General features: G+C 44.2%; 1 protein-coding gene and 1 long non-coding RNA gene across 2 annotated transcripts in view; one reads left to right on the forward strand and one right to left on the reverse strand.

Moving 5' to 3' along the window:
* Positions 1–307: 307 nt before the first annotated feature.
* Positions 308–14,346, reverse strand: LOC142361596 (uncharacterized). Its single transcript, XR_012764223.1, has 4 exons — positions 14,260–14,346; positions 12,505–13,661; positions 1,306–1,416; positions 308–626 (listed from the first exon to the last, which is right to left on the reverse strand). It is a non-coding gene; the product is annotated as an uncharacterized LOC142361596 (long non-coding RNA).
* A 1,734-nt stretch (positions 14,347–16,080) lies between these two features.
* Positions 16,081–22,243, forward strand: part of PCDH17 (protocadherin 17) — a 94,852-nt gene continuing 88,689 nt past the window's right edge. The window contains exon 1 of the mRNA XM_009933659.2: positions 16,081–18,708. Coding sequence (XP_009931961.2) covers positions 16,081–18,708 — 2,628 coding nt within the window. The remainder of the gene's footprint in view (positions 18,709–22,243) is intronic.

The raw sequence follows: 22,243 nt of genomic DNA on the forward strand, positions 1-22,243 counted from the left end.
CAGCTACAACTCTAAAGGAGCATACTGAAAAAGAATACTTTCACTAAACAGAATAAAGAGATTAAATATTAATCTGCAAATTAACTTTAGTTTTTTATTCAAAGCTATACACTTTGTGCATGTGGAGATTTAGTGATGTATTTCTGAAGTCTGCCAGCTGTAACTTTGTATTATTTCCAATTTTAAACTCTTTGAGTTAGACAGCATAGACCACAATTTGGTCTCTTTGAGGTCTTTCAAAATCCTCCTGTGAATCTACTCTGTATTTTTTACAATTTTTCTTTTATGCACTTACTGTATGATAAGCGGTTTTTCAAAGATTTGAGCCCAATTCCCAGGGTACTGTAGCCAGTTGTTTGAGACAGTTTCTGTTTACTACAAGACAATAAACAGTGGCCCTTGTTTGTGAACTCTTTCCCATAAAGTTTCTAAATGAAAGAGCTTGCTAAATGAAACGCTTTAATAACAGTCACAAGCTAAAATTTTGAATTCTCCTCACTCATTGGTTAAAAAAACAAACAAACAAAAAAACTTGAAAGAAGTTATAATTCAAAGTTCATTAATTAATTAAAAGTGTGTCTCTGTAACTCCAGTTGCTTGGGGACTTCTTTGTTTTTGCATCACACCTGCCAAATGACAAGAAATTGATCATGTAGGTGAAGGCTTATATATGGCTGTGCTTTGACAAGCCTTTAGTAGGAAAACTCAACAAGTAGCTACTTGATAAAGTTCTGCAACAGAAGAGAATAAGGATTACAGCCATAACACTGTAGAGACATTTACATCTGCTGAAGAAGTGAATGCTACACTAACATGACTACAGCCTTTAAACATCAGAGACAATGATCAGGAACTCCACTTTCTTTTAGAGAAGAAAATAGCAAAGCAATTTAAAATGCACTTCTTCAGCAGTTTTCTATATGGTTATGTCTTGTAATAAGAGCTCAATAATGTCTGAATTCAGACATTTTGGTGACCTAATATATTTCATACAGCTTAGGTCCCTGACACCACATATTAACAGTGATTTTATCTTTCTTATGGTCACATGTGGTCTTCTCTTCTCCAATGTACAGGTGTTTGACAGACGTTCATCACTACAGCATGAGAACAACTAACATCACCTTACCAAGCAGTACAAATTAATTTATTTTAATTTTATTTTGCCACCTTTGCTTCGAAGCAAATAGTGCGAGCTCTTTGGTCTTAACAAGTTAAAGTTACCTACGTATAAGTTTTGCAATGTATTTCCATTAAAGCAAGCTCACTAAACAGAAAAGCCTTGCACCTAAAGCAGAAACTTACTGAATTGTAAAATCGTCATTATTTCTCATGGGATATCATTGCCCTGTATCAGGTCTGTCCACCGAAGGTGCCAGGTCCTTCTCCAGATAAACTATATTTAGGCAGACTGCTCTACTGGGACAAAAAAGCAAAATTGTCAACCACAGTCTTCACGAAGGACCCAGTCTTCTTCATACCCTGAATCATTAAGTACCTGCAGATAAGAATGAGATATTGAACTTGACTGATATACCCCAAGACAGGTTTTGTATTCTCACAACTTCATGTGGCAGCTAGCGCTATGGAGGAGTTGCACTGCAGTACCCTGTCAGCTGGAGTTTCCCATGCATTGAGGGTGTACGGCCTTGCCACTGCAGAAATTAGTATATAACTGATGCCAGATCATTATTCACCATAAAAAAATGGCATGTTATTGTGCCCCAGATGTGTTTACATGCCCTTAATTTGGCATGTAATTTAAGTAGTTAATTAGAAAGTAAATTTTACTTTTTCTGTAAAACTTAAATAGCAATCCTCCAAAAAAGCATTTAATTCAGGTTTAATAGGAATTACTACACAGTAAACAGAAACTAGTTATTAAGAGATACAAAAGTAAAAAAAAGGACTAAAATCAATTATATAGTCCTTACACCTGAATAAATATATTTAAAATAACTAACCTGGTTTAGCAAAGTAACAGACTCATTAGATCCAAATTAAACACCTGCCGTGTAACCCAAATCGTAATTTAAAATATTATTCATCCTAATATAGCACATTCCCCTTTACACACTACAGTGGACACATTTGTTGGAACAGGCAAAAAGCAGTTAGCCATTTAAATACTTAATGATTGTACACAATCAACAAAAACTGTCTGCAACATATATTTTATAGTGATTTATTTGCAATTCAGATGTCATCTCTAGATGGATGTAAAGTTGTTAAGTCTGCTAACAGTTTAAGATATTATAATAAAACAGAAACTAGTAGCAATTCACTTAGTTCATTGACACAAATTCCTCAGGGCAGCAGCCATGAGTACACTTTCCTGTGTAAAAATTAAAAACTATTTTGGTACATAATAGATAAAACCTAAAAACAGAAATACTAACCAGGATTTTTATTTGCATGCTTTTTTTTTCCCACTTTTTTTTTGTCTATTTTTTATATAGTTATTCCAACAATATTTAATGCTTTCAGAGTAACAAGTGATTTTATGCACTCATCGATAAGATGCCTTTGAGGACCTAATTTCCAGGACATAGAAACTTTCCAATCTTACAAAATCAACTCTCTTTAAAATTTTTTTCATAAAGACAGACAAATTCACTAAGCATTTTTTGTGGTCTCAAGGATACGGTATTTCTTCTTTTAATTTTAAGATTTGTTTTTGGTTTTGCAGCATTTTATAGGATTTTTTAAATGTTAACTTTGCACCATAGTTATTACATTTCTTTCTGGGTTTTTTATAGCACTGGATTCTAACTAACCATTTATGACAAGACTGTAAGGCAACAGTTTGCCTGCAGAAAGGCGGATGCATAGCAGCACTGTCCCAGGAGCAAACGGAGAAGGGAATTATGACTTTTAGAAACATTATTTCCTCTTTTGCTTGCCTCTGGCTCTAAGGGGGACACAAACTCCTACTGCTCTGTACTGGCAGCCAACTGTCAGGTCAGCTCATCTCAGATGGCCAATGTGTTGAGCGGATGAAGCCAAATCCCTGCATCTCCCTGAGCGCTGGCTGCCAATGCCCCATCAGGATGGGGATCGGTGGCCCCGCACAGGCTGCTGTCATCACTCTACAGCTTCTGCTGTGACCGGCAGTCCCAGTAGCCCATGCCAGGAAGCAAGCCCTCAGGTCTCCATTATTTTCCTGCACGCTGGGGCTAACAGCATTTGACAACCCTGTTTTGTGATTACGCCACTGAAACCACTATTGAGGCCTCAATTTGGTAGGCAAACAAGGCAAAGCAGTCATCTCCTACTCCATTATCTAGTTGTAGCTATGCTAGACACATCAGGCAAAGAACCTCATCTCTTAATTCCTGTGAGCACTTGCAAATTCACTGGAGGTGGGGCCCTCCTTGGATTGTCACTCGCCATCAGAAAATGAAAGGGAGCTTCACACGAATAAATGGGTTGTGTTGCATCCACAGACGTGTCAAACTTTGAGCACCTCGTGCTCTAGACAGCCTTGCATTGCTGCTAATTGGTACGTTTTTCTTTAAAAAGTGAAGATTCTAACCTTTTACTTGACAGATATGTGGGTAAAATGCCACATAACATTTTGAAAGCTTATCTATAGTCTGCTGTTTAGGAGTCTTGTTTATGTTCGAGCTCGCACAGGAGTATACAAATGAAAAGGGTTAGCAGGAACAAAACTGAGTGGTTGGTTTCAAATAGATTTGTATACTAGTGAAGAAAGGTTTTCACCTACAGAAAGTCTAAAGGTGTTACTCACTTTTAAAAGGCAGCCATACAAATGTGACTCTTGTCTCAACAGATTTTTTATCATTATTTATTCCTAGTTGTGTCCCTGGACTTTTTGGGGTGGAGAGTAGAGACAGTTTCATTACCTGTTTTTTTTTGGTTTGGTTTGGTTTTTGGCTTTTTTTTCTTTATTTCTAATCTTATGAAACTGCAGCTAAGAGAGAGTAAATGGGATTCCATTTCTCTGTGAGATTTAGCAACAGAATTGTTTACAGTGTTGCAATCACTCATGTTTAAAGTACAGCTACTAACAGCATAACTGAATAAGGGAATACTCTGGAAACAAAAGGGTTGCGTAACAGGCAAATTTAGCTTGTAGAATCTTTAGTATGCAATGTATAACAAATTTCATAAACCCTAGGGAGAGTTTGCAACTTTTCAGTGGGTGAAAAATGTTAAGTTAGAAAAAATAAAACTACAAAAATATGAAAATAACTGACAGTCAAAAAGCTGGCTTAATCCTTTTTTTTTTTGTTATTTTTGGTTTTATTTCCAGTAGGAACTTTTTCTCCTGCAAATTTATATGCACAGATGACTTTGCACTTATAGTTCAGGTTTACTCTCTTCAGCAAACTAGGCGCTGCACTTTGAGACCAGAAGTTTCAAAGACCATGATATCTTCATCCTACTTGGGGAGTAACTGTAAGAATACTGGCAGAAGTCAATTTATGCCACTCAGGAATATGTAGTATTTTATATCTAAATTATCTTGGAGTCTTCCTCAATTCTCTGCTTCCTGCCACTACTTGGAGGTGGCAACACCAGCAAGACATTGGTCTTGCCTTCACAATCAAATTTGTGACCTATCTGACTGATGTTACAGTCTTCAACCTCTAAGTAGTGATTTGAGAGGAAAAAGTGATGCATTAAACTGTACCACAATTCCTTGGCTACTGCCAGAAAACATCAGCTCTGAAGCAACTATAGACCTGAAAAACAACAAGAGAGTGAAAAACAAAAGGCTACCATTCCATAAGAAGCAAACCCCTGATGCTTAAAATTTGGGAAAATGTTTTGAAGAAGTGACTGTTTTCGTTTAGCCTGGATAAATATCAAGTGCCCCCAAAAGCACTCTATCATTCCCCCTCCTCAACTGGACAGGGGAGAGGAAATATGATGAAAGGCTTGAGGGTCGAGATAAGGACAGGGAGAGATCACTCACCAGTTACTGCCACAGACAAAACAGATAAAACTTGGGGAGAAAAAAAAAAAAATTAATTTATCACCAATCAAATCAGAGTAGGAAAGTGAGAAACAAAACTAAATCTTAAAATACCTTCCCCCCACCCCTCCCTTCTTCCTAGGTTTCAATCCCAATTTTCTACCTCCTCCCCCAAAGTGGCTCAGGGGGATGAGGAATGGGGGCTGCAGTCAGTTCATCACACTTTATCTCTGCCACTCCTTTCTCCTCAGGAGAGGATTCCTCACACTCTTCCCCTGTTCCAGCATGAGGTTGTTCCTATGGGAGACAGTTCTCCATGAACTTCTCCAGCATAAGTCCTTCCCACGGGCTGCAGTTCTTGACAAACTGCCCCAGCGTGGGTCCCTTCCACGGGTGCAGTCCTTCAGGAACAAGCTGCTCCAGCGTGGGTCCCCATGGGCTCACAAGCCCTGTCAGCAAACCTGCTCCAGTGTGGGCTCCTCTCTCCACAGGTCCACAGGTCCTGCCAGGAGCCTGCTCCAGTGTGGGCTCCCCATGGGGTCACAGCCTCCTTTGGGCATCCACCTGCCCCGGGGTGGGGTCCATTCCCATGAGGTGCAGTCCTTCAGGAACAGGCTTGCTCCAGCGTGGGTCCTCCACAGGGTCACGAGTCCTGCCAGAAAACCTGCTCCAGCATGGGCTTCTCTCTCTCCATGGGTCCACAGGTCCTGGGAGGAGCCTGCTCCAGCACAAGCTTCTCACGGGGTCACAGCTTCCATCAGGTGTACATCTGCTCCAGTGTGGGGTCTTCCACAGGTTGGAGGTGGGTATCTGCTCCACTGTGGATCTCCATGGACTGCAGGGGGCTAGCCTGCCTCACCATGGTCTTCACCATGGGCTGCAGGGGAAAAAATCTCTGCTCCAGTACCTGGAGCACCTCCTTCCCCTCCTTCTTCACTGACCTTGGTGTCTGCAGGGCTATTTCTCTCACATAGTCTCACTCCTCTCTCTCGACTGCTGCTTTCCAGCAGTTTTTTCCCCTTCTTAAACATGGTATCACAGAGGCACTACCAGCGTTGCTGCTTGGCTTGGCCTTGGCCAGCAGCGGGTCCGTCTTGGAGCTGGGTATTGTTGGCTCTATCAGACATGGGGGAAGCTTCTCGCATCTTCTCACAGAAGCCACCCCTATAGCCCCCGCCCAGCTACCAAAACCTTGCCACGCAAACCCACAACAGTGACTCAAACTTCCTGCAGCTTGATGGTGTGAAATGTAGGAAGGTTCCGATGTTCCAGTTAAAAAAGTTATTGGCTTTGCTGTGCTAGTCTGAGATTCAACTTGACTCCACAACAGTATCAGCCTGCTCTCAAGACTATTGTAACTTAGAAGGTGCAGTTGTTTTCTTCTTAGAGGAGGTCCAGTGGCAAACTACGTTGTGATTTCAGCTAATTCAAAATATTAATTATTAATAAGTACTACTATTAACGATATTATTAATATATTAATATTATTAGGCACATTCCTGCATAAGAAACATGAGAAATATCCAGCAGCTTCCTCAGACTCTGTTGGGTCAGTAATCTTGTTTGTTTAGTCTTTTTGTTTGGTTGGTATTTTTTTAATGAAGAGAAAGAAGAAGATTCGTTCCACATCTAACCTCACTGAGCATAACCTTAAAGTCTACTTGGTAGAGCATCCTTCTTACAGTTCCGTGCAGCACATGCTATTGCCCTTAGACTGCTCTCATGAAATACATTTGTCAAGACTTTCATCGGGGCCCAGACTGCATTCCCATTTTCTTTGACTTTCCTGACCTTTCAAATCACCAGATATGGTCTTCTTGAAATGTTACTTTAATTTTGGCTTCTCCAACTTTGTCCTCTATTGGTACACCGCCAGTACGTCTATCTGCACAATGTATGTCACTTAGCCAGATCTTTGAGCTGGATCTGCTTCTACCTTTTCCTTACAGCAAGCACCACCAGCACTCCCAGAGAAGTTCTAAACACCAAAGATCAGATTTCACTGCAAAACAAAGCTTCATAAAGCATCCAAAGTGAGATAGAATAGTAGAGGTGTAGATGAACATCTGGCAGTTCACGCTGTCGTGACATGGCAGGTCTGCTCGTCTGTGAATGGTCTCAGTCCAGGAGCTCCACAGGTTTGCAGGGAATTATGCAAGTCCAAGAGAGTGTTTTCTTTCCTTCCCCTTTGAGACCTGAATAGCTGTTCTGTTCCCTGCTTTTCTCAGCACTTCCTGGAGTTTCTGCTCACTCTTGTCTTCCCCCCCACCCCACCCCCCTCCTTCTTCTTTTTTATCCTGCACTTCCATAAGTTTCTTCACTTCTGCAATCTCAGGGAAGGCACAATCTCTCTCGTTTCCACAGTGCAGCCTAACCTGGAGGGGAACAAGAAGACAAACCTCTGTCCTGTTGTGCCACACAGCCTTTAAAGGACATAGGAATCATTAACCTACAAGAACTGCATTAACCTACAATAACTAACCAACATTTACTAAACCAAGTCTTTAATGAATTTAAAGACGTTTATAAATTTCTAAACATTTAAATCATTATAACAATAAAGGGTGCATGTGCTCTAATCTTTAACAAACTTGTCACAAATAATTCCCAACAGATTTTCATCAGTAAAGTTCTTCATTATTTAGTGAAACAAAAAATATTGCTAAACTCCATGTGTTTTAATGCAATTTACCCTGAGAACAAAAATTGCCAGGTTTAAGAAAAATATATAAAATATTTGCTTCAGAGCAGTTTCTAAATGCTTCAGAGCATATACTTTATCTGAAAAAGCAAACATTTTTGATTCTATGTTACAAAATTTAGTATCTATACTTACAGAGTATATTCTGAACTCACTGGTAATGTCAGTGCATGCATTTTAACAACATGCCAAGTCATATCCTATGATCATACTACTGTGCCATATCATACCCCCAGGATTAGTGTCATGTTATAATAAAATGGCTAAGATGTTTTAATTTTTAATGTTCTATTTTTTTTAAAGGAGGCTGTGTAAGTAAACAGGCCAGTTGACAATTACCTGAGCGTCTCTCTGTCTTTCTGTCATTCTGCCCAGTGACTTTGTGATGCACTGGCCAATTTCAATCAAATTTGCAAGTGGGATAGACATTTCAAAGGTGATCATAGTTTATGTTTTATTCCAGTTAGTGGGTATGCATGGGAGATAAATTGCTAGCCTAATGGAGAGAAGGAAAAGTAGCCATTGCACCTTTCCAGGCAGCTGCTGCCTGCCCCAGCAGCACGTCACTCTCAGCCAGCCACTCACATCTGAAGGGTAACCGTCACTAAAGACACAGGAGGAAGCTGGTAGTAGTGGCAGTGGGAAAATTAAGAGACACACCTGTAGGAAACCAGTTTTCATTAGTTTGATTGCTTTTAAATAAATTGCTTTCTTTTTAAAATCATTAAGAAAACTTCTGCTTAGTCTGTTTGAAACACGCTGGGTTTGATCTCAAAGTGGGATCAGTTTTCACCATAATAAAAAAAAATGTCTCTGTATTCTGTGCTAAACAGTCCTTAGGTAACATGCCTGAAAAGAGGTGGAAGAATCCAACTCATAAGCAACTTATCTGTGGCCTAACAAGTCACCCTTTCTGTAAGGCTAATGAATCTTTGTGTTTGTGTGTTTGTTTGTTTGTTTCCAAAATGACACAGGTACAACTGTAAATGCAATACTTCCCAGCTAGATAGAAGACGTAGGTATCAACAGTTTCAGTGACAATCTCAGGCTTATCTCCTGCTTGTGAATTCCTTTTCCCTGAAGTCTTTTTAAAAAGCCCAATGCTTCGCTTCAGCAACCTCTTCCTATTTCTCTCTCTTCTTGGCTCCTGCCCCTCTGTTAGTCCCCTAACATTATTTGCAGACATTCACCTACTCTTGCCTTTATCTACTGCACTGTCATTTCTTGTTCCCTTTCTCAGCAGCTATTCTCTTTTCTACATGGCTTGCTGGTGTGGACTCACATATAAATTGACGTAAGACTGCTTACATGCAAAGCTATAAAAGTAATTTTATCTATGGTGCTGTTGCTACTTTGCAATAATATTAATAAACAGAAGAAATATCCTTTTAATCTATGTAAGTTATACTACTTTGCTTTTATGGGATGAATCAAATCAGTGAAAAGGTTTCTATTGATTTCATTGAGTTTCTGAACAGTACTTCTCTTACATTTCTGTAGATGCCATATAATTTCTATTTTTAATTACCATTTTAACTGATTTTCCTAGTACTAAAAGTAAAGCTTGCCACACCGTGATTCCTTGATCACCCTTTTAGTCCTTTTAAAAGACAAATAGATGTTGTACCTTTCAATCCTCACACATAGTAACTGATCTTAACGACTACATATTTTTAACAGATCATTTACTTCATTTTCAGATTCTGTAAGAACACTTGATGACTACCATTTAGTCAGATGCTTTTCACTCTTTAGGAGTCTCTCTGTTGACACCTCAGTACACACCCACATCTTATCTTTGTTACTAAAAAAAGAGTTGACCAGAGGAAATGTCTTCACTTGCTATGAGTACTAGACTACAGAAAATTAATTTCTCTGCAATACTTATTCTTTTATAGCTGACCAAATGTTAGGCCCACCCATTCTGTCATGGCTTGCTCATATTGATAAAGCATATGCTTGGTTTGTAGCAGGTAATTCATTCTCTTATATACGGATTCTTCACTCCTCAAATTCCCTCCTTGGCCTTTCTAATTTTACTTCTTACTATTGTTTTCAAGATAATTGGATTTGGGCTTTCCCAGTAACACATTTTAGGCTCAGATAACTTTAATGTTGAACCTCGACATTTAACTATATTGATTTTTTCATAGCCTTCCTATTTTCTTTTATTTGTTTAGGGTTATTTTTTCGGAGACTTTTGTGCTATGCTTAAGTACCCTCCACACTGAGACAAAATATTTTCATTTCAACACTTCTGATTGAGGATATGTCTTATTTATTACCTTTTTTTTTTGAAAGTAGAAAGGTTTACCTCTCTTTGATGAAGACAGAATAATAAAGTGCTAGATTTTGTTAAGAAAATTTCCCCAAAAAAATCTGAATACTGTTCTACTATGTTCAAGATAAATCAGCATTTTTTAATAAGTTGGTTTTGAAATATGTCCTGTTAATATCAGTTATTGTGATTGATGTCAGACTACAGCTTCAAATGAACAAACATTTCAAGTATCAAAAAGTAGTTTTCCAAAGCATAATTTAACCCCTCAATATATAGGTTATTGCTAGGGCTGTTATATTGGACTTTGTTCCTTTGCTGAGCTTCTCCTATATTGTGTATATTTACTATGTTTTTCTTGATCTACCAGACAGTCTAGGCTTTCTATATGTGTATTCCTATCACTAAGGATTTTCATTTTGTCTATGTATTAGCCTCTCCACAGTATAGCTTTCTCACCAAGCTATTAATAAGCACTTTTAAATTTGGGGTTTATTTTGTTTCACTTTTTTTCCCCAATAAATATGCACTCTATGCTCAATACACATTGACATGGCACAGCATATGGGTACTACTGGCACTCCTTGTCATTACCTTCATACATATTATTTCTGACTTTTCTATTTGAAAAATGCAACCATTTCCTGATGAATGCATAGAAAATTATGTCAGTCTAAGCTATCAAATATGTAGTGTGTGCTACAAATTTGACAGAAGATGCATTTTAGATATACTGTAAAATCATAAAACAAATAAAATATTCATTACTTGCACAGGTGGATTAAAATCAATAAATATCATTTTGTTGTTGTAAACGGCCTGACGTAACAAACATCAGCCTGGCAGAGCCATATATTCATATGCAGGCGTAATTTTTTGTCTGGCTTTTTCCAGTTAGGCACTTAAGTATCTATCGGGTTTAAGAGCCACAATTTTTTAAGATGTCAGGATGACAAGATTTCCAATAAACCATTAGAAATTGCTAATAATCGCCCATACCTGAAACTGAGTATTAAAAAGTGGCTCTGTTGAAGTGAACACTAAAAACCACAGTGACTTGTAGGGTAAGGGGTGAGCATTTTATTTATGATCATCACCTGGTAGTCAGCCATCTAATGCTAGTGATTCAGATTTTATTTTTCCTCTAAGTATTCCACGCATGTCGTTGGTATCAATGGGATGTTGTAAGCTGCAAGATGTTTGATAAAAAAAAGGTAGATTTTACAAGCAAAGACTCCCTTACTTGGACAAAGGGTTAGATAGTTTTCCCTTTAATTCAGAGGTCTGAGTACTTGTTTTACAAACTGCAGAGTGCCCTCAGTGTATTGACTTCATTGTGGAGGCAGAGTATTTATTGTGTAATGCTGAGTCATATAAAAAAAGAGAAAGGCATCCACGAGGCTGGAGACAGCAGCCGCCTCCTCCTCCAAAAAAAGTCAAATTCATCTTGGGTTTTGTGGCTTTTTTTTTTTCAACATAAGTAAACCACGAGCAACACTGTCAGAAACATATTACGTAGTATATGCCAGTGTAACAGTGAAATTATCGTTTTGTCCTGCTGGTGCTCTCCTGCTCCCTCGGAACGGGAGCTGGAGTTGCCGTGCGGATGCAGGCTTCGGCGCGCACACACAGACGCGCAGACGCACATACAGACAGACAGGGGTACATACCCCAAATGCAGCAGTACCTCTAGCACGCTAGAGGGAGCCATGACATAATTGCAACGACCCTCTTTCCCCACCCCCCTTCCCCCCCAATTAGCAGAACTTGCCTAGGTAATCTCTGGACATCCTGCAGGTTTGGCACAGGCTACGGAATAAGGAAAGGAAAGCAGAGGACTCGAGTCAGAGTGAAACGAGGTCTCCTGATAGCTCAGGGGCTTACTCTGTTGTTTGTTCCATTTTTTTTTTTAAATTGTGCTGCTCCCATAGGGAACTTCTCCAAACAAGCGGCTTGGCTGAATACGCCGATTTTCATCAGCCAATCTGAAGCCCTCATTCAGCAAGCAAAGCTCATTTTGTAAACATATCCTTTATTTCGTCTGTCTGTCGCTCTCGCACAGAAAGTTGGCACGTCTGAGAGTGGTGATTTTACGCTGTCACTAACCTACGTGCAGTTTATTTATATACTACTGCATTTTAACACAGCGTTAGTTTTACAATGGTTACTAGCAGACGCGTTCCGCATGGCAAACTATCATTTTCAAAGCCACGAAGAGGTCTTCAGGACGGGAAGATGGGTCTAGAAAGAACACCTACTTGAATTTGTAAATTTGTCACACTTTCTCCAAGTCAAACCACATTCATGGACACGGTAACTGAGAAAGGGCTGAAGATTACCCCACTGAGCCAGCAGAAAGAGCAGTTTCCTTACCTGGACCTTTTAAGAGCCGCTCCCAAAATAATTGTCAGGAGCGTCTTATAATTGCTCCAGAGCTGATTTTCCTTTTTTTTTTTTTTCTTTTTCTTTTTTCCTTTTCCCGCTAAACGATCCATGCCACTTCCACTCCCGCCACTCGCAGCTCACAAATGGCAGCTTCATTTCGGTAACTCGCGGGTCGAGACTGGCGCTCCGAGCACTCACCTTTCCAGCCTCCGTCCTCCCCCCGCGCCCGCCGACCCCAGCCCAGACCCTCCCGCCGCGGCGGGGGGGAGCGGAGGGGAGGGGAGGGCGCTGCCACGGCCCCGAGCCCCGCAACGGCGGACGAAGTGGGGAGGGAGGGGGTTGCCGCCGCACCCTCCCTCCCCGGTCCCCTAACTGGGAGGGGGGGGTGCTCCTGCTCTCAGGACCTGCCCCTCGGGGCGGCTCCCTCAGGGCGGGGGCGGGCGGGAGGGAGTCCTCATCCGCATACACACCCCTCCCCCCCCCCCGGCCATGCGTCCCCGGGAGCGGCGGGGGAGGCTTTGCGGCCCCCCGGGGGGACTCGGGGACGGCGCTGCGCAGTCAGTGCTTTGGAGGAGCGCGGGGGTGTAGCGTGCGTGTCCCGTCCCCCACCCCCGCTTCCCCACCCGCCGTTCCGGAAGACTCGTTCGTATGTCTTAAAAATAAATAAATAAGGATGGGTGTATATATAAATAAATAACTAACACGCAGCCGGCGGGGTGGGGGTGGGGGGGAAGGGAGGCCGGGGGCGCGGCGCTGCGGGGCGCGGCGACGAGACACCGCAGCCCGCGCTCCCGCTCGCCCGCCCGCCCGAGCGCTTCGCACGTTTGCGCGTCTCCCACCGAACCGATCTAATCAATGGCAACCCAGCAGCCGGCCGCGGCCACGCCCACCCACGCCTGCCCGCCCTCTCCCATTGGAGGTTCGGCGCCGGGGCCGGCCGCCTCCACCTCCGCCGATTGGCTGGCGGGGAACCCGTATCGGTGTTTAAGCCGCGGCGTGAGGTGAATAGAGGCAGTCGGCGAGCGGCGCTGGGCGGGCGCTGTGTACCCGCTGGTGCTGCAGTGAGGGAGGCGAGGAGGCGGAAGGGGGGGGGGGGACGGGAGAGAGAGAGCGGCTCCAACTGTTGAATTTTCTGCGAATTCTCCGCTTACCCTGCGGGCGGCTGGTGGAATGGATCTGGCTTGTCGGAGATCGGCGTTCCTTTCGCGTGCTGCTCGGCTGAGACTGGCGACCGTCCGCCCGAAAGGGGCCACCCACCGATGAGACAGAGAAGAGTGTTCGCTTTTCCTTCTTTTTTTCTTTTGAGAGCCTCTCCGCCACAGGTTGCAGAATTAACTGTGTACTCTGGGTCCGGACTCAAATAAAGGAGAGAAAAAAAAAAAAAACAGTGCAGAACTGAGACTCGGAACTAGATCTGTGAGCTATGTATTGGGAACCTATGCTTTTCATTGGTGGTTTTGGTTTTTTTTTTTCTTTTAATATGAAAGATCTCTGATTTGTTTCACACATAACACTGAGGAAAGGTGGTTAAAAACACTCAGCAAAGCGGGAGACAGACGCGCCTCTGTGCCAGTGAGTGGATAACAGCCTTGTTTTCCTGATCCTCAGTCTCCCGGAGAAAGAGGTATAGTAAAAGTGTAGCTGGATCCGACACCCCACCCCCCCAATTCTCTTTTTCCTTCCCCCCCCCCCCCCTTCCAAAATATAAGTCTGATTTTTTTTTTTGTTTTTGTTTTTCCCTGTCTATAGAGTGAGTCAGAGAAGCGTTAGGAAGAAGGTGCAACTAATGTCTGTGAAGGGAGGAACATGAGGCGGTAGCGAATGTGATTTGTTCCGCTGGATCTTACTCATCCGGCAGATTGAAACACCTGCATTTCTGGATGTGCCATTCACTTATTTCTGGTTTTTAAAAGAACCCGAAATAAAATTCAGTTACCCTTCCCCAATATTTACCTCCTACACCTTACCGCTGGGAAGGGTATGTCGGAGAGGGGGGACGTGCCTGGCGCTGCCGCCGCTCTTTTCCCCTGTACCGAGATGCCCGGAGAGACTGCTTAAAGCTTGAAAGGACTGCAAAAAATGCATCACGCCAATCGCAGAACCGCATAGGTTTTAATATAAGCGAATGAGCCGATTAAAAAGATCTCCCACTTTATTCATCGCCAGGATTGTTTTTCCTCCTCTTCTCCCCTCCCCTAAATGAAGAGGACTAGGCAGCAGTGTCATTGGAAGGAGATGCTGAATAGAAAGAAAAGAGAGGCACTTGACAGCGCAGCCCTGTGAATACAGAGACTGTTTTCCTTTTAGCGAGAGACTAAGAGAGAGAGAGTGTGTGTGCGTGTGGTGGCTTTTCTTCCTCTCTTTCTTTCTCTCCCCCCTCCCCTTCCCCCCCCCCCCCCCTCCTCTCTCTCGCTTTCTTTTTTTTAATCTATGCGTCCAGCCATGGGTTGCCTGTTGATTTCCTCTCGGCTGGAGAGAAAAGCAAACTGGAATTAAACAGCACTGAGGAAAGTGCAGCTCCTCAGGCACGCATACGCACACACGCGTAGATACAGGGAGGGAAAGGACGTGGTGGTGGCGGCGGCTGCTGGCCTGCCTGAAAGAAACCCGAGTGTGCGTCTGTCTGGCTGAGCACCGCCTTCGATTTCTCTCAAAATATATACTTACTGCTAATGACGACCGTCAGCTGGTGGGTTTCTCAATTTTTTTTCCCCCACAAAAGAAAGAGTGTGAGGTTGGTAGTAGAGGGAGAGAAAGGAAACTACAAATCCGGACGCTAGTTTTTGTTGGCGGGGGAGGGCTGCATGTGTGTTCTGTTTCCCCCTCTTGCCCTGCAATCCTCCTTCCCTCGCTTTCTGATTCGGGAAGTAAAGAGTGAGGGTGTACGAGACTGAGAGGGGGGAAATACCGGTGGCAGCGAGATGCAGCTCTCCGCCGCAAGCAATGCGAGATTAGATCTCTAAATGCAGCAAAACACTCCCTGAAAACCAACAGCCCCGCGGTGCAATCAGACATTTCACTGCCTCTCACTGCACACGAAGAGGGCTTCAACAACAAGCCAAGACTTTTTTTTTCCCCTTCTGTCTCTCTCCCACCCCTTCGCTCCATCAATCGCATCGCAAGCCATGAGTAGCAAATGAGCTTTTCTACCCCTGCTCACAGACCTGTGGCCACCCCCCCCTTTCCTCTGTATATCTACATACACACTCTTAAAAGAAAAAAAAATATTTTTGATCGTTTCTAGAAAAACTACCACTGCTGCCGATTTTTTATTATTGTTGTTATTTTTATTATTCCTTGTACATCTGCGGGGATTCAAGGATCGGGAACACCTCGCCTGCCCGGAGGAGAAGACCTTTTGCAAATTTTCTGATTTTTTTTTTTTTTTTTTTAAAATCCTCCCACTGCCGAACTTGGACAGCCGAAGTAACTGCGAGGGGACTGCAAGCACGGCAAGCGCCTGCTGAAACGCTGCCGAAGCTGCTCCCCCCTCCTCCGGCCCCCCCGATTGCTCCCTCCCTCCCTTCCTCCCTCCCTCCCTCCGAGCTACATGGTCCATTTGCTGCCTCTCATCCTGTGTCTCTGCAGATGTTTTAGAGCAACAGGTTCAGGAACTTGAAATACAGGGGTGGGGAGAGAGAAAGCAAGGAGAAAAAAAGAGAGACAGCCGGCGGAGGAGGAGGAGGAAGAGCAAGCTCAGCCGCGGGAGGCAGAGAAGACGGGGACAACCCTGGTCGCCGCTGCAGCTGCTGCCGCCCCCACCCCTGCTCGGGGATGTACCTTTCCATTTGTTGCTTCTTCCTCTGCTGGGCTCCCGCCCTGTCGCTGAAGAACCTGAATTACTCGGTGCCGGAGGAACAGGGAGCCGGCACGGTCATCGGGAACATCGGCCGCGATGCGCGGCTGGCGGCCGGCGCGGCGGGGGGCGGGATGCTGCCCGCCGAGCGCGGAGGACCCGGCGGCGGCCCCGGGGGCGGTCGGGGCCCCAAGTCCACCTTCCGTGTGCTGGAGAACTCGGCCCCGCACCTCCTGGACGTGGACGGGGAGAGCGGGCTGCTCTACACCAAGCAGCGCATCGACCGCGAAGTGCTGTGCCGGCGCAGCGCCAAGTGCCAGCTGTCCCTCGAGGTGTTCGCCAACGACCAGGAGATCTGCATGATCAAGGTGGAGATCCAGGACCTGAACGACAACGCGCCGGCCTTCCCCTCTGACCAGGTGGACATGGACATCTCAGAAAACGCTGCGCCGGGCACTCGCTTCCCCCTCACCAGCGCCCACGACCCGGACGCTGGGGACAACGGGCTGCGCACCTACCTGCTCACCCGTGATGACTACGGCCTCTTCTCCCTCGACGTCAAGTCCCGCGGTGACGGCACAAAGTTTCCGGAGCTGGTCATCCAGAAGCCATTAGACCGCGAGGAGCAGAGTCACCACACCCTAGTGCTGACGGCACTGGATGGCGGCGACCCACCACGCTCAGGCACGGTGCAGATCAACGTGCGACTCATCGACTCCAATGACAACAGCCCTGTCTTTGAGGCGGCCTCCTATGTGGTAGAACTGCCAGAGAATGCACCACTGGGCACTGCCGTCATCGACCTTAATGCCACCGATGCCGACGAGGGTACCAATGGAGAGGTGCTCTACTCCTTCAGTGGCTACGCACCCGAGCGCGTCCGTGACCTGTTTAGCATCGATCCACAGAGTGGCCTCATCCGTGTCAAGGGCAACCTGGACTACGAGGAGAGCGGCCTCATTGAGATCGATGTCCAGGCTCGGGACCTGGGGCCCAATCCCATCCCCGCTCACTGCAAGGTCACCGTCCGCCTCATCGACCGCAACGACAATGCTCCCACCATTGGCTTTGTCTCCGTTCGCCAGGGAGCACTGAGTGAGGCTGCCCCACCAGGCACCGTCATTGCCCTGGTGCGGGTCACCGACCGTGACTCGGGCAAGAACGGGCAGCTCCAGTGCCGGGTGCTGGGCGGTGGCGGTGGACCCGGAGCGGTCCCTTTCACCCTGGAGGAGAACTATGACAACTTTTACACTGTGGTCACTGACCGGCCCCTGGACCGCGAGGCGCAGGACGAGTACAATGTGACCATCGTGGCACGTGATGGGGGCAACCCCCCACTCAACTCCACCAAATCATTTTCCGTCCGGATCCTCGATGAGAATGACAACCCACCCCGCTTCAGCAAGAACCTCTACGTGTTACAGGTGCCTGAGAACAACATCCCTGGAGAGTACCTGGGCTCTGTCTTGGCCCAGGACCCTGACCTGGGCCAAAATGGGACAGTTTCTTACTCCATTCTGCCCGGACATGTGGGCGACGTCTCCATTTACACCTATGTCTCTGTCAACCCCACCAATGGTGCTATCTACGCCCTGAGGAGCTTCAACTACGAGCAGACAAAGCATTTTGAGTTTCGTGTGCTGGCCAAGGACTCGGGTTCACCCCACCGTGAAAGCAATGCAACGGTGCGTGTCACCGTGCTCGATGTCAATGACAATGCACCCCTCATTGTCCTGCCTACCCTCATCAATGACACCGCCGAGCTGCAGGTGCCACGCAATGCTGGTGTGGGCTACCCCGTGGGCACCGTCCGTGCCCTGGACAGTGACTTTGGGGAGAGCGGGCGCCTCACGTACGAAATTGTGGAAGGCAATGAGGAGCACCTCTTTGAGATGGATCCCACTAGCGGTGAGATACGAACCTTGCACCCCTACTGGGAGGAGCTCAGCCCTGTGGCTGAACTGGTGGTAAAAGTCAGTGACCATGGCAAGCCTAGCCTCTCCGCAGTGGCCAAGCTCATTGTCAGGGCCTTGGCGGGGCCCCTGCCCGAGGCTGGTGAGCCGCAGGTGAATGGCGAGCAGCATCGGCGACCACACTGGGACTTGTCGCTGCCCCTGATCGTGACGCTGAGCACTGTCTCCATCATCTTGCTGGCTGCCATGATCACTATTGCCGTGAAGTGCAAGCGAGAGAACAAGGAGATCCGCACCTATAACTGTCGCATTGCTGAGTATAGCCACCCTCAGCTGGGAGGAGGGGGAGGCAGTGGCGGGGGAGGAGGAGGCAGTGGCAGTGGAGGGAGCAAGGGCAAGAAGAAGAAGATCAGCAAGAATGACATTATGCTGGTGCCCAGTGAGGGCGAGGACAGCCGGGGCCCCCTCAATGTCATGAACGTGGTGAGCAGCCCATCCCTGGCCACCTCACCCATGTACTTTGACTACCAGACCCGCCTGCCCCTCAGCTCTCCCAGGTCTGAGGTGATGTACCTGAAGCCCGCCTCCAACAACCTGACTGTACCCCAGGGACATGTGGGCTGCCACACCAGCTTCACAGGGCAAGGGACTAACGCCAGCGAGGCTCCCCCGAGCCGGATGTCCATAATTCAGGTAGGAGACTTTTAGAATACCCTGGACCTCACTTTAGACGCTGGTTTAACTTTACCTTTTGTCTGCAGTGAAATCTGCTGTAAGGCACCCCTGGAGCGACCAACACAAGTCACTAAAGAGAGGTGGACTTGAAGTGGAACCAGACCGCATGTGGTGGGTCTGGTTCTGCTGTCACACTGGTGTTTCCTGTGTGATTCGAAAGTAAATGCCCACTGAAACAAACAAGTGTTACAGCAGTGCAAAAGAGGTGCACGCGAGAGTGCAGGCAGGCATTTAGTACGTTCGGGGCACGCTGGGGTGTTTTCCCAGAAGATCATCAGACAGAGGTGGGCGCTTCCACAGGTTTCACTTTGCTTTGGTTTGGGGTGGAGAAGAGGGAGGGCATTTCTGAAGCAGTCATATCATCTGCAGTAACAAGCAGGACATGGGAGAAACCCTACACACTGAGGACATCTATTGCAACAGTGTATTATAGCCCTCCAATCCTGTATGTAAATACAAGCTGTCTTTCCAAAATGTATGGTTTTAATTTTTTTAATTTCCTTCTTTAGAATATATCTACATACCTTTTTTTTTTTTTTTGACACAGAACGGTATCATTGGGGCCCCATTGCCTCCTCCTCTCCCCACAAAGAACCAAACCTTCAGCGCTGAAAATTTTGCTTAGTCAAATAGCAAGAAAATATATGTGGTGATTCCCTCCTACCCCCAAATGTTAACAAAACTCACATCCTGTCATAGAACAGCAAAACAACTAGTCAGATTTCCAGTAGCCTGAGTCAATATTGATGATTGCTTTATAGTGAAAGACTTACATGCTCTTTCTTCTACCAAAGCTCATTTAGAAACTACAGCTGGGCTGCATTCTGCTGTCAGCTATACCCTCACTGTCCTCTACCGACTTTCGTGAATGTCAGAAATGGCAGAATTTGGACCATTGGATATAGGGTGCTAATCAAACAATGGCTTAATTTTTAGCAGGTAGTTTAAAGTCCAAACTCAGAAGATGTATTCCAGAGCAGTGAACTCAGAGTGAAGGTGAGGGCAGATTTTGGCTCCAGTTGATTTAAGTTAAAGTATTACTTCATGATTAATGCAGCTTAATGTTCAAATACTACAGGTATGTTCCAAAGTGATTTTTAACATTTGGATTGAAAGCAGGCTCTGGATAATGACTATTAAATACATTTGAAATGTTATATCTATTTTATCCTGTGGTTCTCCTAATACGCTGTTCTGAGTCATAGGGGAATGAGCTGAGTGTATCAGAAGTGACACAGACTCATTTTGTGTATGCAGCTAGTGGGAAAGAAGTTGCACTGTAGACACTTGCTGTACCAAAATACAATTCATAATACCTTTGAGTTATCATACTCTCCAGTCTGTGTACACCGAATGTTCTAGTTGCCAGCTGCATCTAGGGTTTTAAACTAGAAGAAGCTATTGGTAGTTGGCAGGTTAAGTAACCAAAATTCCAGTAACTGGTAGCCTGTAAACTGAATATTTATAACTGTGGAAAAAAAAAAGAAAAACAAAGAAAAAAGGCTGCCTGTACAAGGTCACTGTAAACTAACCCTCAATCCACTGTTGAGTGGTGTCACAGAAACTATTTCATTTTATGCCTATCATGAATTTGTGTTGCTATCAATTAGGTGAGTGGAGCAATACTTAAATTCTGAAATTGATTTTAACAAAAAGTGACACTTCGGGAAAGAGTTTAGGTTGGGGCACAACCGGAGATAATTTGATTTTTAATTCGTGCTTTAAAAGCCAAATAACTTTCAAAGACACTTGCTTAAGTAATGTCAACTTTTTTACTGTAAAATGGAGTTGTCAGAATGCTAAAAAAAACACCCACATTTTTTTCCTACTGACAAGTGTAATAGTTACTAAAAGACAGAAAATTATACTTTCCTACAACCATGTAATGTCTATATAAAGCAATTAATTCATGTATTGATGCTACTGAGTAGTAAAGATTCAACTGTAGTGTAAAATCCCAATGGAAAATATGATTCCTTCTTTTACAGTGTTCACTGTATAATATCAATCATGATTTTTTTTTTTTCTGAGATCTATATAAAGCTAAAAGAGAATTTCTTCCCTTAAAAAGGTGTGGTGTGGTTTGTATAAGAGTTTTCATTGTGACAACTGTGGGAAATGTTAACCGTAACTCCTCATAGCACTTATGGGTATATCTAATATTGGTTATGCTTTTCTTGAATATCTGCACAGGGTGTTTAGGATGTTCAGATGGTCCAGCCAGTAGATTAGGAAACATTAATTTTTCCCTAGTGAACAACCTGTTCAAACATACTTATTGATACTACATTTTGTATTTGTATTGACAAAACAAAGACACAATGAAACAGAGTAGTTGGCTTCTATTTAGGAAAGGCCCAGACTTTAAGTAGCTAGATGGGAAAATCTGGTCCTCTTCACTATAACTTTGCGTTACTAAAGTACATTTTGTACTGTCCATCTCCACGTCCCTGGAGTAAATTTTATATAAAATTTGCATTTTGTAATGTAGATGCTACTTTGTGTCTGGTCCTGTACTTCTGCCTCATGTAAAATTCAATGTGCAAACTTGGGGAGAAATAGTAAAGGATCAGCTCGCTCTCTCTGGATCTACTACATCCTTAATCACTCCAGGAAACCTGTGTCTGGAAAAGTAAATTGCGCAGTTAGGAATCGAAGGTATAGACAGTGGAAAAAAGATACAGAATCCAAACAGCTGTTTTATCATCTCCTTTTGTTAGTCAATTCAGAAAAGCAGTTTTCTTCGTTACCTCAGTAAGGGAATGGCTGATGACTGTGTAAGTGTTCTCCAGCTAATATTCACTTTAGTTTCTCCAGATATATTACTGAACTATGGTGATTTCACAGTATATAATTCATACAATGAAACTGCTTTTCTTCACTCTCATTTTCTCGGCAAGTGTTTAATGGCAGAATTCTCTAGCAGGAGCCTGTTATTAAAACTTAAATTTTGTATATATATATATATGTGCACAGGCTTATATATCTATGGATATATATGCACACACATACTAAATATTATATTATTACTTATTAGATCCAATTGAGTCTATAAATTTTTAAAATCAAATAAATAATTTATTTCTTGATAAGATCCTAATTTTCTCACTCTTATTAGAAACGCAAAACACTTTTTTTTTGCTTTGCAGTAAGAGCTAATAAGGTCAATAGGCTTTATGATTATCTTATTTCTCATTAATAGTATCTTATTCTACAGATAGCCCAGCTTATAACAATGAATACCTGTGGAGTAAAGTGTCACTTGGTGACTGTGGGTTTCAGACCGACTCAAAATGACCGGCAGTTGAATAAAATACTGCCTGATATGTGCAAGAGTGGTGTAATCTTGCCTCTCTTTAAGTGACTTCTGTTATACATCAGTCACACGGTTTAACAAGTTGTTTGTTTACTCACTGCTTTGTAACATCCAGCTATGTGCCAAAGTTGCGTGTGTTACTTATACAAATCAATGAACTTCTTCAGTACTATAAAA

Source organism: Opisthocomus hoazin, chromosome 1 (assembly GCF_030867145.1).
Source record: "Opisthocomus hoazin isolate bOpiHoa1 chromosome 1, bOpiHoa1.hap1, whole genome shotgun sequence".
NCBI classification, from domain to species: domain Eukaryota; kingdom Metazoa; phylum Chordata; class Aves; order Opisthocomiformes; family Opisthocomidae; genus Opisthocomus; species Opisthocomus hoazin.